Consider the following 16535-nt stretch of genomic DNA (forward strand, 5'->3'; position numbering starts at 1 on the left):
AATTAACAGTGAATTCTTCCTTGTTAACAGCAATCTCATCCTTACAGGCAAGTTGGAGACTTAGAGGAGGCAACAATCATTGGAGTTTTAAGTCAAAATTCTCAAAATCAGAAATGATGTGTTGAAAGAATCTAAATCTGGGATTAAACAAAGAAAATCAGAACTTAGAAAATAGAAAATGCATGATAATAATGCATTGTGTCTCCTTGTTTGGAGAAAAAGGGGTTGATTCACAGTAAATCTAGATACAATTTCATGGAAGCTTGCTGATTTCCTTCATTTTGTTTATTCCTATCAATTTTGTGAGCTTAATGCATTCTCTTCTTTTTTTCAAGGTAAGAAGGGAGAGGCTTGGAGACCATGGAGAGAGTAGCAAAGTCTAGCTTGAGGACTTCAAGTGAGAAAGATTCAAAATCAGATTAGTGTACAAATTCAAGCAAAGAACAAGGATAAGGAAAAATCATAGTAACATGGGGATGCATCCTTCCACCCCATTTTCCCCATGTCCTGGAGACAGGGACACATCAGGGACTTGGGGTCTCCGTTCCCCCGTTCCCAGTGGTGCCACCAGATTTTGTCTCCTCTGCCAAGGATGGGGGGACGTCCCAATGTTGACTATTTTCTGATTTGGCTATTTATGTTCGATGTTCCAATTCAATGCAATGTTCAAGTCTTTACTATTTTACATCTTTATATCTTATAATGTAATACATCTTTTCATAACTAGCATTTTAAGTACCATATGTATAGTATATACTATATACAAGCCCCACCATTGTCCCCTCGCTATCCCCAAATTAAGGTCCCTTTGTCCCCCCATCTGGAAACTTGTCCCCCAATTCCACCATCCCCTCGTTTCCCAGGGTGGTGTAACTATGGGAAAAATCAAAATTTACAAGTAGAAGAAATTTCACTAAAATCCAAGTTCATTTTGAAGGATCCAACTATGTGAAGATTTCACCATCACCAAGAAGATCAAGGACAAGGCATCGAAAGAGAGATCAAATATATGTGTAGAAGCAAGTTCAAATCATGACAATGACAAAATTATCAAGAATGAAGATGGGGAAAATTTGAAGATGAAGCAATTTGGGAATATGCCATCACAATTGAAGGCTTGATAAAATTGAGTATCAAGAGATAATTTCTCATCACCAAAAGATTAATCAAGTCTACAAGATAAGGATGTTGAGGTGGCACCTACATGTCTTCAACTGATTAGAAAAATTTTGTTACACATGGTCAAGCCCATTCGATCATACTTTGCCAAGTGTACAATTTTCCTGTTGGCTCTCAAAAGCATTGTAATTTTCTTATTGGCCCACAGAGTGGTCCCTTTATGTAATTGGATGATAGTGTCATAACCAAAATAGGGTTTGTAATGGATAAATTTAGTCCTTGATCTTGGCCCTTCATTCTAATTGAACAATTATTAAAGGTCAAGGCCTTCCCATTTGTAACTCATTAGATTAGATTAAGAGAAGAGGTAGATTATGAGACAAGACTTGTTGAAACTGTTGTCAAAATGTTATCAAAGTAATTGTTAATTCGATGTTGGTTTTCATGGTGGATTACATGGTTTCTCCAATTCCTTGTTTAGGATTTTATTTCATGTTAAGTGGAAGTACAAGTAGATGAATGGAATATATTGTTGAATGGTGACTAATAGTAAAGCTAATGTCCATACCATCCGATAATTGTTGATTGCACATAATAGTGCAAGGTTAGTCTAGGCCAAAACTAAAGTGCTAAACTTCTAATGGAAATGTTCATTTAGATTGCACCTTCATAGGGTATTTGGATGAATATTAACAATCTGAAAATAATTCATGCATTTGTAGAACATAGCACCCTCCTATGCCTAGTTGACATGGTGAAGCAAGGATTGGTTAGAGGCTCACCCCATCATCAACATTGTCTTACATTCTTTGAGTTAGATAGAGTTCTTAATTCCGTGTGCTTTGTAGTTTATTTGGTTGGAAGCGATTGAAGAAGTTAAAGTCAGGTTGATACCCATTGGATGAATAGCATAAATCCCTTTGTGATAACCAGCATATCAAACCATAAAATTGAGTGAAATTCCACGATTAAGAAGGAAACTTGAGGTTGTCTCATTTGATCACACAATCTAGATACATTGTTTAGCATATGAGCATCCTTATTCAAAAGAGAGTTGGAGATTTGATGTTTCATCCTAGAATACTAAGTATTCAATTATATATATTATAGTAGAACAAAACTCACATCAACAAGTATTTGGAGACACTAATTTTTCATAATATAATATGGTCATTTCCAAAAAATACCATGATAAAGAACTTTGAAAACAAGAAAAGTGGTAAAGTTGAACATTAATTTTAAAGTTTAAAGTTTAAATACACAAATCAAAGTGTCAAAAGTCATTGTGTCAAAGAGTCAAATAAGTTAAAAACTCACACTACATATTTCATATTAGATTATCACTACATATTGAATTTCAAAAATACTGATAGTTTGATGCTGATATGCAAACAAAAAATGAAAATCCTAAATCTATTGCCTGCTCTCCAACACTTTGATCATGGATATCAATGTCCTCAACTATGATACTCTCTAGATAATCATCACTCTTAAACTCTTAAACTCTTAAACAATGGCCATCTTATTCAGCAATACATAATAATTAACCCATTGTACAACATTCCTCTATGCCAACAAAGACGTGAAAGGAATAGAAAAATGGAGTCACAAGCTAAAAGAAATGACAACAATAATTTTATGGAAAACTAAGAAGTAGCAAATGAGAATATGTTATGATTCATGAAGACCTTACGAATCATGGAAAAGAAGAAATACTTCTATCCACATTTGTAGGTGAACAAATATCTTTTAGTTGAAAATTCTATTGAAATGGGGAAATAAGTGACAAAGAATAGGATCAGACTAAAATTAGATAATTTTCCACAAAATAAATCTCTTCAAGATAGAGGTAGCTCTGCCAATTAAGAAAAAAAATTGCTTGAGATGTTTGCGTCCTAGCAGGAAATCTATAATCTAATGCAACAAAAAATTTAAAATCTAATAATTAAATTGTAAACTAATTTGAGCATACCCTCACATCTAACAGTCCCTAACATGTTTATCTGTGAAGTACATTAATAATAAACAATAATAACCATGTTGATCACAAAATGAAATAGCTCAAGTAGTAAAATATGTCCAACGCAGCAACAAGCATCTCGAAAGTTGAAAATGTTCAAAACCAGCAGATAATATCTATATCATCTTGATAATAGACATGGTCAGCAGGGAATCCATATTTGATTATTAATATTAGCAACACAGCTAATGATAAAAATATGGACATCAAAGGCCTATTTACCTGCATATTTAAAGCTACCATCTGAGCCCCGTGTAACCAAGCAATCATAGCGTTATAATTTGATGAATCAACCCGAGTACCCTTTGGATATACTCTCAAGATGTTCTTATGGGTGAATCTGCATTAAACTAAATAGTTAATACCAAGATACCAATGATTTAGATACTAACAAAGCAAAATTGTAGAGATTTTGAATACAGAAAAAAACTCAAGCCTTCATGAATTACCTAACCAGATGACTACAATGAGAACTGGCAACCTTTTCAAGTTGTGGCTCACTTAAACTGACACCTCTGACCTGCTTCTCGTCCACTTTGATGGAATCCTTCAATGTTCCCCCTTTTGGCTTCCCTGCTCTAATTGTTATAAGCTGCTTGTACTCGGGTGCTGCATCTTTGTCTGGGTTTCTTTGCAAAGTTTCTTCATCATCATCAGAATCTTCTATAACTGGCTCAAGGGCGTTTGAACCCTGCCAGTAAGCAGATTCAAGATCTTAGAAACTGGAAATGAGTGAAAAGTGAGAAAAATATTTTTGACTTTGCAAAAGTAAGAGAAGCATATCAGAAAACAGAGATAATATGGACAAGAAAGGAGTAGCAGGCACATAAATATTTGAGTTGGCTACACTTATATGACTCCTATTAGCATTACCTTTCCTTCACTTGGCACATTTGCACCATAATCTGGTATGTCATCACCCCAAGGTTCTTCATCGGATGCTTTTTGTTTTGATTTGCCCCCATTTGCCTTAATTTCAGCAGTCTCTGAATCTGAATACTCCTTTGGAGGTTTAGTTGAGATGATAATGCGTCCCTTCAAAGACTCTGGTGTTGGGAATTCTTCCAAGACTTCCATATCTTTTGGATAATAGAGCAATTCGCCAAAGGTTTCGATAATCAACTGTCATGAAATTGCTAAACAAGTTAAATGAAGTCAAATCTGCCTACTCTACAGTTGATTTTAAAAAGTAGGTAAAAGAAGGAATCTCCTAAGCACAGGAATAGTGATTTACTGCCGCTGCTTTGGCTTGAAGATCTTTGGTAAGCTGATCCTCCAAAGTAATTATGACTGGATACAGAGATGCTTCAAAGGCGTACTTTTTAATTGCATTGAGACATTTCTTAAAGTCTACAGGAGTAGTCAAAGTCCTGAGTTAGCAAACATTTTGTTCCATTAGTGAATTAAAAATGGTTATTTTCAGCTAGTAAACACTGAAAGTGCTTGTCATAAAAAAATGCAGTCATTAAATATGTACCACAACAAGTGAGAATTTTAATGGTATAAATGTGGCAAATGATGCAGTCTTTTGTTCAAGAACAACAATGTGGCGATTGATCATGTTTGAGGGCCAGTTGGACTTGGATCACAAATATCAGAAATCTATATCAAGAGTTCAGAAATCTTATCTTGAATGTTCAATGTCTGGATGTTTCGAAATCTACCACGTTTTTGTTTATTAATATTCATCTAACTTTTCAAGTTCACCATAATGTTTCGACATGATTAGTCAAAATACACAAAATTATAACATACAGACAATAATTTATAGAAAGTGCTAAATATAACCATAAATATCATCCTCATCGCCTATACCCTGTAAAGATTAGACATTTTCTTAACCAGCTAGAAATTTATACCTTCGATGGAGAACAAGTATGTCATCTTCTGATGAATCTGGCCAAATATCCAGCTCGATGACCCTTACGCCTTTCTGAAGAGCTTTCATGATAGGCACATCGCTACAGTCGCTGGTCAGTTGATTACCTGTTAGATATGAATTATGTCCCGTGTATATGAAGTAATGAGACATTGGTGCTGCCATATCATGGTGAACCTACATTACCATCAATGCAGTCAACTCACCAAGATAATCGGCCATTGCAATAAATCCACCTAATTTTATAGTGTTGCATCAAATTCTGAGAGAAAATTATGACCTCAATCAGTGCAATGTGTATTTTTAAATTCCTGACTATATCAAGTGTTAATGTTTGGTAGCTTCTGTGGATAACTTTATGGTTATTCATGAGATATAATATTATGTAAGATATAAGCTTATTATTTGATATATATATATATATATAAAATTAAGTTTTTATTATTAATTATCTGTTTATTGAATAGACATGTCTATTTATTTACCCATGCTCAATATAAATGAGAGGATGTTGCATATGAAAAACATATACTTGATTACAAGGCAACGCTATTACATACTGCAGCGATTCCATAAACTTAACATGGTATCAGAGCAGATTCGAACCTCTAGAAATATAAATATTCTTTTGTTAAGAGATCTGAAATGACATTGAGAGGAGGTGTAATATGAAATGACGATGAAGAAGAAAGTGATGAGAACAATGGGGATCTGAAGGATGGAGAATCCAGTTTGATTATTGAAGCAGGACATGATGACGATCTCCATGAACAGACTATGCATCTCCAAACCGATAAGAACGACATTATGAGTTATAGAAAAGGAAGATAAATCTTTTGAGAAATTCAAACAATGTTAGGAGGTGTTAATTATAAGAAAATCGTGCCAGGTCCGGATGCATCTGGGGCCCACTTTCATCTATATATGTATTATGGTAGAGATGCCATTTTGAAGAACATAGTGATTTTAAATAGCTAAATAAATGATACAAAGCATTCTTAAGACAAGCATCGGGTGAGACGTGAAGGGACCCACCTTTAAGGTTAGGTAAGGTAAGGTAAGGGTCACTCCAAATATTACATATATTATTGTTATTATATTGGTATAAGGTTATAAGATGGCAGAGATACCAATCACCCCTTCTACAAAGGTAAGTTGATAATATACTATACTTTTAATATTTGCATATTGTAGCTCTCTTGCACTATCAATATGTTAATTATAGGTATTTAAAATATGAAAAATATAGTTATATTTGATATTAAAATAAAGATATATACTTAGAAGATTGAATATATATGTATATATGTTCGAAGTATATATTAATATTAGATCTTTATTTTTATTACATTGAAATGATCTTATATCATGATGCAAAATTATTCTTAAGTATAATAGTAGTCTCCTTCTTATGAGCATTTGCCTTGATCTTTTCCTCCAAGAATGCTTCATTCAGGAAGAGGGAGATTAAGATTTAGAGGGAGCCTGACTGTTTTTTAGAAGCGACCTTGGAAAGAGAGGGAGAAGACTTTGAATGCTATTTAGTTAACCTCTGTTATCTTGGTCTTATTGAGAGGGAGTAAACCATATTGATATGGATTCCCTAGTGATCTATAAATTGTGATAGTCATGAGGATTGTGGTTCATAATTTGTGACAATGTGATTTCAATGGGCCTACCCCTATGTAAATCATGAGGAAGTGACGATGTCTAAATGATCATCACTTGTATTTGGAGAAGTTGTTGTAAGGTGACGATCTTACAATAACTTGTATTATGAGATAAAATAAATTGAGTAAATGGTGAATGTCTTGTATCTCAACATTCTGGGAGGCCATTACTCTTAGAGTAATTGGTGAATATCATTGATATTCTGGGAGGCCAATACTCTTGATATCAAATGTGGTATCTAAAAACGTTTTGAGTAAGTGGTGAATATCATCGATATTCTGGGAGGCCAATACTCTTGATATCAAATGTGATATCTAAATGTTTTGAGTAAGTGGTGAATATCATTAATATTATGGGAGGCCAATATCTTGATATCAAATGTGATATCTAAATGATTTTGAGTACTTGGTTAATATCGGATGTCGATATTCTGGGAGACCAATACTTTTGATATCAAATGTGATATCAAACCTTATTTTTGAGTACTTGATGAATATTGGATGTCGATATTCTAGGAGATCAAGACTCTTGATATCAAATGTGATATCTTACTGTAAGTTTGAGTAATTGATGAATATCATATGTTGATATTCTGGAGATCAATACTCTTGATATCGTATGCGATATTAATGGTGGAAAAATTATGAGATATTACCAATGGTGTAATATTTGTCTTGTGTTTATCCTCCCTTGCTAAGAGGGTGTTAATGTTTGGTAGCTTATGTTGGATAACTTTATGGTTATTCATGAGATATAATATTATGTGAGATATAAGCTTATTATTTGAAATATATATATATATATATATATATATATATATAATATTAAATTTTTATTATTAATTATCTATTTATTGAATAGACATGTCTATTCATTTAGCCATGCTCACTATAAATGAGAGGATGTTGCATATGGAAAAAATATACCTGATTACAAGGCAATGCTATTACATACTGCAGCGATTCCATAAACTTAACATCAAGAAATCTAGCTTCATGAGTGTTCCACAAATTCTAAACATGCTAGATTTGCTTTTCATCGTACAACACAAAATTGAAATAACGTACAATATTAGAATTTATAATTTGCATAGTTTTTGATTAAGGGAAAAATAGGTTTTATAATTCACATCTAGTTATTTTATTTAACCGTTTCAATTTTATATAAAGTGCAAATGGTATAGAAAGGCTCTGGTTCTCCAAGAGAGAAAAATAAGATAGTTGATATCTGTAAAACAAGGGAGGGTAGCACACTTCCTACCAAGTGTTGGCAGAGGGATTTGGGGAAATAGGAAGTGGAGAAGTTCAAAAAATATTATGCAGAAAAATGCACAAGGATCAAGGGTTAGTATGGTAAAGTTTTTTTAAAAAGCTATACAATCAAAATCTAATATTTTTACTATACTAATTTGATATATTTATAAACATTAGCATTAAATCCTTTTCATGATTCACAAAGATTTGAAATTGTTAATAGTAACAATTTTTTTTCTACTTACCCATTTAAGTGGTCAGTGGTACAAGTTTTACTTACATTTTCCAACACATTGTAATTTATTTTTACACATCGTGTTAAGAAAGATACACTCAATTTTACCCATGATTCATACCTAAGGTTACTCCATGAATTTGTCAAGACATTACCTTGAAAGTATTTCATAGCTCTTAGAAGATCTTATAACAAGAAATGAAACCAAATTACAAAAGGAGAGAACACTCCTTTATATAGGCAAATGAGTTGAGAAAAAGATGGAGGAAAAATTGGGAACAACTCAACCAACTTTGACCTAGTCTAACTAACAAGAGAAATTATTGAATTATATGTCACAATTTCATGCAAAACATCCTCTTCAATCTACAAACAAGAAAAATAAAAACAAAATAACAATATTAAAGATTGTTCTTTAGTGCCTTGAATTTGATGATGACATCACACACTGTAGGAAGATCTAAAATCTCCATTGCCTTTGATATGGCTTCTATTCTTATTGCAACGACATATGTTGATAGGGAATGTTGTAAGTGCTTTGCTAAGGATTTGTACAAAGTAAACCTATTCATTGTCAGGGAACTAAAATCTTCATAATCTAAATCAGCATTGATCCTAATTGTATTTATGTTATGACCGAGCATGATTCAGTTTGTACAGCTAAATTCATAGGAGCATGATAGGAAGATTCTGTTATGAACAACTCAAAACCAGTCATGGATGTATCAAGTCATTAATATATGTTATGTCAGTTCTTATGAGTTATGGGTGACTGTCAAATTTTGTGCCTAGTTAGGTTGAAGCAATGTGAAGCCATATATAGTGTAACTGGCACTTCACCAAACCATTTTTAGCAGATTGGACTTCAACTAGTGTTGGAAGAGTGCCTTTTCTTTTTAGCATGAGAGTTATTTAAGGAGTTGGAGTTTTCCTTCTTTTCTCATCGAACTCTTATTTTGGATGCGATTTGTTCGATTGTATGGGAGTGCCCTAGTGTTTCAATTTGATCAAAGAAGATGTTAAGCATGGTGCGGGTGCAGCTTCTATGTGAGATTCTGATAGTGGGGAGAGAAGTGTTTCCTTTTGTCCTCTTCTGCTTGCTTGATGACTCCATCCCCAACCTCGATCTCTCCGACTCCAACCCCATTCACAGCTTCTTGAGATTCCAATGGTTTCATAGCCACATAAAGCCTCCTGTTTGCACTCTCCGTCCTTTCCAACTCGCCTCCACTCTCTAGTGTTTTCCTAACATTCCTCCTAACATGTCGCCCACCACTAATCGCGAACATCATTTCATTCGAACATGGGAAAACCTACCATTAAACTGGTTGGAGTGACGTGAATTAATAGTGGTCACCACCCATAATACTGATAAGATGAAGAGACTTGGTTTATAGGGAAATGAGAAAGGAGATAAACGAACAATTAAAAGGAGTATTCATCCATTAGTGAAAACAATAGAGGCAGAGGAGATAGGGATTTTCTAAGGAAGAGAACGACAAAAGATAAAGAAAGAAAGACAGTTGGCAAATGGAAGACTAGGGATACGTGTTTGTAACTTACTTAGCATTGTTTGTAAATCAGTGGTGAAAATCACATTGAGGCCCACCTTGTTACATGGGGGAACATATATATTTTGTGTAACCATTGATTATTATAAACACTGCGGATATCAAAGGAAAATGGAGTATAAGATGATCGGTGAATAAGAGGAGTACAAGGGTACATAATAAATGTGGTGATAAAAATAAGGAGAAAGGGTAAGCATATTACCTAACTAAAAGAGGGACTCTTGTTTTTAAAAAGAGATCAAGGATTAGAGAATAATATATTTGGAGACTAAGGAGAAATAATTAAAGAATATAGATTAAGTTAAGAGTGAGAAGAACATATAATAAGTATACAAATTCAATCCAAAAACCAAGAAGTGAGATAAGGTTAGATCCTATTAGGGATCATTAAAAGTGGTATTATGAATTGAGATAATATAAAAGACCCAAATAATATTGATAATACAAGTTATCGACTTCATGTGTTAAGGATATTAGCATCATGGTAATTGAAGCTATATATATATATATTAAATCTGATTATTCATATATATATATATATATATATATATATATATATATATATATATATATATATATATATATATATATATATATATATATATATATATATATAGAGAGAGAGAGAGAGAGAGAGAGAGATTTATCTCTTATGCTTTCATATTCTCTCATCTATATATATATATATATATATATATATATATATATATATATATATATATATATATATCAAAACCTACCTTATAATACTAACCAATCAAATCAATATGTATCAAATGAGATAATATGTATTGAATGAGATAAGTATCAGGCGTTGAGTATAACCGATGCCATGAACTGTCACTAGTCTTAGTTAAGGATGTGATTATATGAAGTGAATCGGTAAATTTGATCAGTGCTTGCTAAATTATGCATTGGGGTATGGCTACGTAGGGTCATACCCCAACATAAACATATCTCAATGCATATATATATATATATATATAGCATGAAACTCTGAATTCTGAATCAATCAATTACAAAGGCAATTGCATCTCAGACTAATTCAAATCTGCACATATATATAAAACTATATTAGTACAAAGTCAAGGAAAATCAGTTCTTATCGTATAAGGATATTTATTTCAGTTCAGAAATACATATATATTTATAAGAAATTGAATTGAAGATTTCTCAAGATACTTACATAGACAGATTATTAGTTTAGTTAGTCTCCACCAATAAATGATCGTTAAACTTTACATGGTATCAAAGCCTAATTGGTAGAGAGACTTCTAAATTTAAATTCTTGAAACAAAAGTGAGAACATGTCAAACAATGTTAGAGTAGAGGATAGGCTTGAACGAGTAACAAATTTCTTCTCATGGAAAATTCAAATTATAAAAAATCTCAAAGAATTAGAACTAGAATCATTCATTAAATCAGATATTTGAATACCTAAAGATGAGGCAGAAAAGGCCACTTGGAAAAGACGAAATAATAAAGCCAGGAAAATCATTATTGATTCAGTAAAAGATCATATTCTTTCATCCATCTCAAATCTCAAAAAGGCATTCAAAGTATTCAAGACAATTAAGGATACATTTGAAATCAACAACTCTAGCAGATTAATTACATTAAAAAAAAACTGATGAATTAAAAAATGAATAAAGGAGAGTCAATTTCATCCTATTTTAGAAAAAAATTTGAAATAAAGAATCATTTATCTTCTATTGAAAGCGAAGTAGAAGACCAAAAACTATCCATAATAGCACTTAGAGGATTATCTATATCTTGGGAAGCATTCATTCAAGTTGTCAGCAGACCCTCAATACCAGCCTTTGATCAACTAAAAAATGATTGCACATCAAAAGAATCAAGACTAATTTCAAGAGGGATCATTTCAAATCAAGAGGGAGAAAATCAAGCTTTTTTCTCAGTCTCCAACAGCAAAGGAACGAATAGGAAATGCAAAAGAAAGAAATATGATAAAAGGAAAGGAAATAATAATTACAAAAGAAATGACTTCTCTAAAGTTCAATGTTTTAAGTGTGCAAAATTCAGACATACTTTCATAAATTGTCCAGAAAGGGAAAAAATCATAGCTTCTTTAGCCGAAACAAAAAGGGATGAAAATTTGTTATTCTATTCTGCTCTATCAAGTGACATGAAATCAAATGAAAAATGTGTGGATAATAGATAGTGTTGTTTCCCGACATATAATAGGATTCAAAGATAAGTTTGAAACTTTTGGAAATTATCTCACTGAAGGAGTCACCATTGGAGACAACTTCACATATCTAGTAAAAGGAATTGGGACCTATTCTATACAACTAAGAACTGGGATCACGCTAAAATTGAAAGATGTTCTTTTTGTACTAGAGGCATAAAAAGAAATCTAGTATTGATCTCTGGACTTGCTAATGAAGGGTTTCTAGTCACCTTCAATGAAGACAAAGGATTGTACTAGCCTATAAACACTAATCTCAAGAATGCTATCACCGTAGGGACTAGAGATGGGACTCTATATAAACTATGCAACATTCAAAACCAAGCTCTAAGCCATGAAGTGACAATTTCTAATGAAGTATGGTATAGAAGGCTCGAACATATTGGATTTCGTTCACTTCCAAATATAGAAAAAATCACCACTGGAACACCTAGCTTAAATTCAAAACATATAGGCACTTGTAAAGGATGTGCTCTAGAAAAGAATATAAAAAGACCTTTTCCTCCTAGTGAACACAAGTCTAAATCAGTTCCAGTTTCGGAACTAGTTCACTCTAATTTATGTGGACCTATGCCAACACTTCCTCTAGGAGGATTATCTTACTACATAATATTCATTAATGATTTCTTTAGGAAAACCTGGATCTATTTTTCAAGGTCAAAGAATCAAATGAGATTCTATCAAAATTTAAAGAGTTCAAAGAAATACTGGAAAATCAAACGTCAAAAAGAATTAAAATGCTAAAATCAAACAATGGAGGAGAATATACGTCTAAAAATTTCAAAGCTTTTTGTACCTTTTTTGGGATTAAGGGGAAGTATATAGTACCTTATCAAAATGCATACATATACATATTGCATGAAATTCTAAATTCTGAATCAATCAATTACAAAGGCAATTGCATCTCGAACTAATTTAGATCTGCGCGCGCGCGCACACACACACACACACACATAACTGTATCAGTACAAAGACAAAAGGAAAATAAATTCTTATCATATAAGGATATTTATTTCAGTTCAGAAGTACATATATATTTATAATAAATTGAATTGAAGATTGCTCAAGATACTTACATAGACAGATTAATAGTTTAGTTAGTCTCCACCAATAAATGATCATTAAACTTTACATCGTGAACCATATACAAGTCATTAGATTAACATGCTTAATGTATTTCAAGTATGACATCAAATAGAAAATGTGAATATGGCTGCAAATAAAGATGTGGAAAATAGGTAAAGAGTTACGAGTGATAAAAGGGAAAAGTTATAAGTATTCCTTATTATCTTTAATATTACTTTTATTTATTTTTCGTGGTCCCCTTAGATTATTATATGTGACACTAATAAGTAACAATATGTGAAAACACAGATTAAAGATATATTTAGAAGATTGAATAAATGTGTGTGTGTGTGTGTGTGTGTGTGTTCAAAGTATATTAGATCTATATTGGAATGGTCTTATATCATTATGTATAAGTACCCTTAGGTATTATGTTAGTCTCTCTCTTATTCTTTTATTTTCAATATGTACTATAAGATATATTTTCCTTGATATTTTTCAAGAATGTTCTTGCAAGAAAAAGAGGGAGATTGAGATTCAAAGGGAGGCTGACATTTGATGCAACCTTAAAAGAGAGGGGACATACAGAGGATATGATTCAATCAACCTTTCGTGATCTTGATCATATTAATTTAGGGAGAGTAAACCATGTTGTGATGGATTCACGAATGATATAAATTTGGAATACACAAATTACAAGATGTGTGTAATATAGGTTTAATCTATTAGAAATTTGTTCGGTGCTCCCTTCGGAATTCATGACAAGGGTTTAACCGCCTCCTGTGTACTATAATTTGAGTGGTTGTATCACACATTGATAAATCGGTCTTTTGGTGCAACATCAACTCCACTCTAACAAGTGGTATTAGAGCTTAGTCACAGGTTAGAATCCTCAGACCCTCGGGTAACGCTGAGGGGGAGATTGTTAGAAATTTGTTCAGCACTCCCCTCTTGATTTGTGACAAGAGTTTAACCTCCTCGTGTGTACTATAAGTTGAGTGGTTGTATCGAGCATTGATAGATCGATCTTTTGGTGCAACGACAACCCCACTCTAACATAATCAAAAGATCAAACAAGTACCTTTGCATGAACAAAGGAAATTGGAGTTGTTGTGAGACATTAATGAAGCTTTTAAGAATTCATTCCATGTACGAGTCTCTCTTTGATGAATGAAACTCGACGCATGAGTTGTAGATTCATTCATGTGGCACAGTCATACTCAATCAACATATTGGTGTATCATGGACAAGTTTGAGAAAATGGAAGAACATATTTGCTTCTATTGTTAAGCTAAATGAATGTTTGGACCTTCAATGGATGAAAAGAGCAAGTTGGAAATTAGAAAGGAATTGTCATATTTGATACAAAAGTGTTCAAAGATATAAAAGTGGGAATTTTACATTGTGGGGGAATAATAACCAATGTTTCATTGCCACTTGAACCATCTTTACAAAGGAGATGGTTCATGACCCTCATGTGCAGATAAGTACTCATATGTTTTTACATCAAGAGGGAGTATGAAACTTATTCTAAGGCAACGCAGGAGCTTAGAAGATTGATACTCAGAGGGAGTCTAGAAATACATGTGTGACTGCATGATTTTGATGGGCCTACTCCTATGTATATCATGAGGAAGTAATGACTTATCACCAAAAAATTAGAAATTTGATATCAGATTCAGAGGGAGTTTGACAGACATCCTTGGGCAAAGACAGCCTCTCAGAAAGTAACTACAGGACCTAACTTCCTAGAATCATTGTTTAGAGGGAGAATTTTGAAGTAAAATCCTTTGTGAATGATATCTTCACTATCAGGAGAAGTTTTAAGTGAAATTCCTTGTAATGCATTCTTTTATGTGAGAGAGAATCGAGGTGAAAGCCTTTGTAGGACCCTCTAACTTGGTTCATGGTGGTTACTATTTTGCATATGAACGTAATGAAAGGTGATAATCTTTCATTGACATATATAAATAGAAGTTAACCATTGTAAGGTGACAACCTTATTAATGGTGGACCTATTATCATGATCAAAAAGAAGATAACCATTGTAAGTTGGCGATCTTATAAATGGTAGACCTATTATCATGATCAAACAGAAGGTAATCATTGTAAGATGACAATCTTATAAATGGTAGACTTGTTATCATAACAAACATCATTAAGTTGTTGTCCCAGAGTGTCGGAGATCATGATACTTGTCATGATAGAGACCATGACATTGTGATTTCTTGTTATCTAATAGACTATATTAAATTTTTGTCCTAAAGTACTATAAATTAGATAACTCATCATATCCTTCTAGGATATAACATATTCTTTTGGTAGGCATCAAGGATTTGATGCATGTGCACATATCAAAAGAATATATGTATGATGACTGTCATATGATTGATACTTCTTGTTGAATCGTACTTGGTACTATATTGAAATATAACATCTAAGTTGATGGATTTATGTTGATATCCTTAAATTTTCCATTCCAAGAATATCATACTAAGATGATATCTCTTCATATATTCAAGAGCATAATGTGTTCTATATCAATCCTCCCTAACTAAGAGGGAGTGTTAAGTTTGTAGTTGCAGTTAGATTGATTCGATCATTAGATACATTGTTGATGGTAAATCATCATTCGATAGATATTCTTCTATATATATATATATATATATATTTATTTATTTATTTATTTATTTATTTATTTATTTATTTATTTATTTATTTATTTATCTTACACATATGGTTATTTATATTAAAAATATATTAGCTAATGATGATTAACTATAGAGACATGTCTCCTCTCATATTTATGAGTCTTCAAATCTGCATTTGGAAGACATCAATTACAATGGTCATGCTATTACATTTGTAGAAAATGATCCATGTTACTTCAACACTCCTCAGATTCTTCTTCTGACTCTTGAGCTTTCTCAGGTGTTTGAGATGATTTAAATGCCTTTCCACCTTTCAATTTGAATTTGAGGGATTTCTTTATATTAGAGGAAGATGCAACATCTTTGCCTGTAATTTCTAATTGCGGTTTCCTTCCCAATGGACCAAAACTTCCACAATCTATCCAACTCTGGATTCACCTTTTGAGAGCTTTGATTTTCAACCACTTATTAGTGTTTGCCAAGATGGATTGAGATCGATCAAGGATAGAAGTACTTTCTTTTTGCTACCAATGAATGGGAAAAGGGCATCGTTTATTAAAACTAGCCTGATGATATTTTGGATCAAAAATATTACCATCATCTTCAATTTGAAAATTAGATGGAATCTCAAGCATATTAGGATCAATGATCTATTGCAAAGTCAACCTGCAATAGTCAATTTTTATTATATCCAACTTTGTCTACATGTCAATCCAAATGTCTTCTATATGATGGACAAGAGTGATCACTCTCTTAATTTTTGAATTCATCCATCTTTAATCAAAATCATATCTGGCTTTGAACATCTTTAGTATAATCAACTGAAGTTCTGCCTCCATGGCCTTTTGATCATGTAATGATT

General features: G+C 32.6%; 1 protein-coding gene across 1 annotated transcript in view; it reads right to left on the reverse strand.

The window, feature by feature from the left end:
* Positions 1-2617: 2617 nt before the first annotated feature.
* Positions 2618-16535, reverse strand: part of LOC149549810 (phosphoinositide phospholipase C 2-like) — an 88666-nt gene continuing 74748 nt past the window's right edge. Inside the window, exons 2-7 of the mRNA XM_089793047.1 lie at positions 4999-5195; positions 4374-4509; positions 4013-4261; positions 3589-3830; positions 3362-3479; positions 2618-2974 (exon numbers count right to left, since the gene is read on the reverse strand). Coding sequence (XP_089649173.1) covers positions 2918-2974; positions 3362-3479; positions 3589-3830; positions 4013-4261; positions 4374-4509; positions 4999-5183 — 987 coding nt within the window. The 5' untranslated portion in view covers positions 5184-5195 and the 3' untranslated portion in view covers positions 2618-2917. The remainder of the gene's footprint in view (positions 2975-3361; positions 3480-3588; positions 3831-4012; positions 4262-4373; positions 4510-4998; positions 5196-16535) is intronic.

This window comes from Cupressus sempervirens, chromosome 7 (assembly GCF_028749045.1).
Source record: "Cupressus sempervirens isolate cs-2001-9-10 chromosome 7, ASM2874904v1, whole genome shotgun sequence".
Classification (NCBI taxonomy): domain Eukaryota; kingdom Viridiplantae; phylum Streptophyta; class Pinopsida; order Cupressales; family Cupressaceae; genus Cupressus; species Cupressus sempervirens.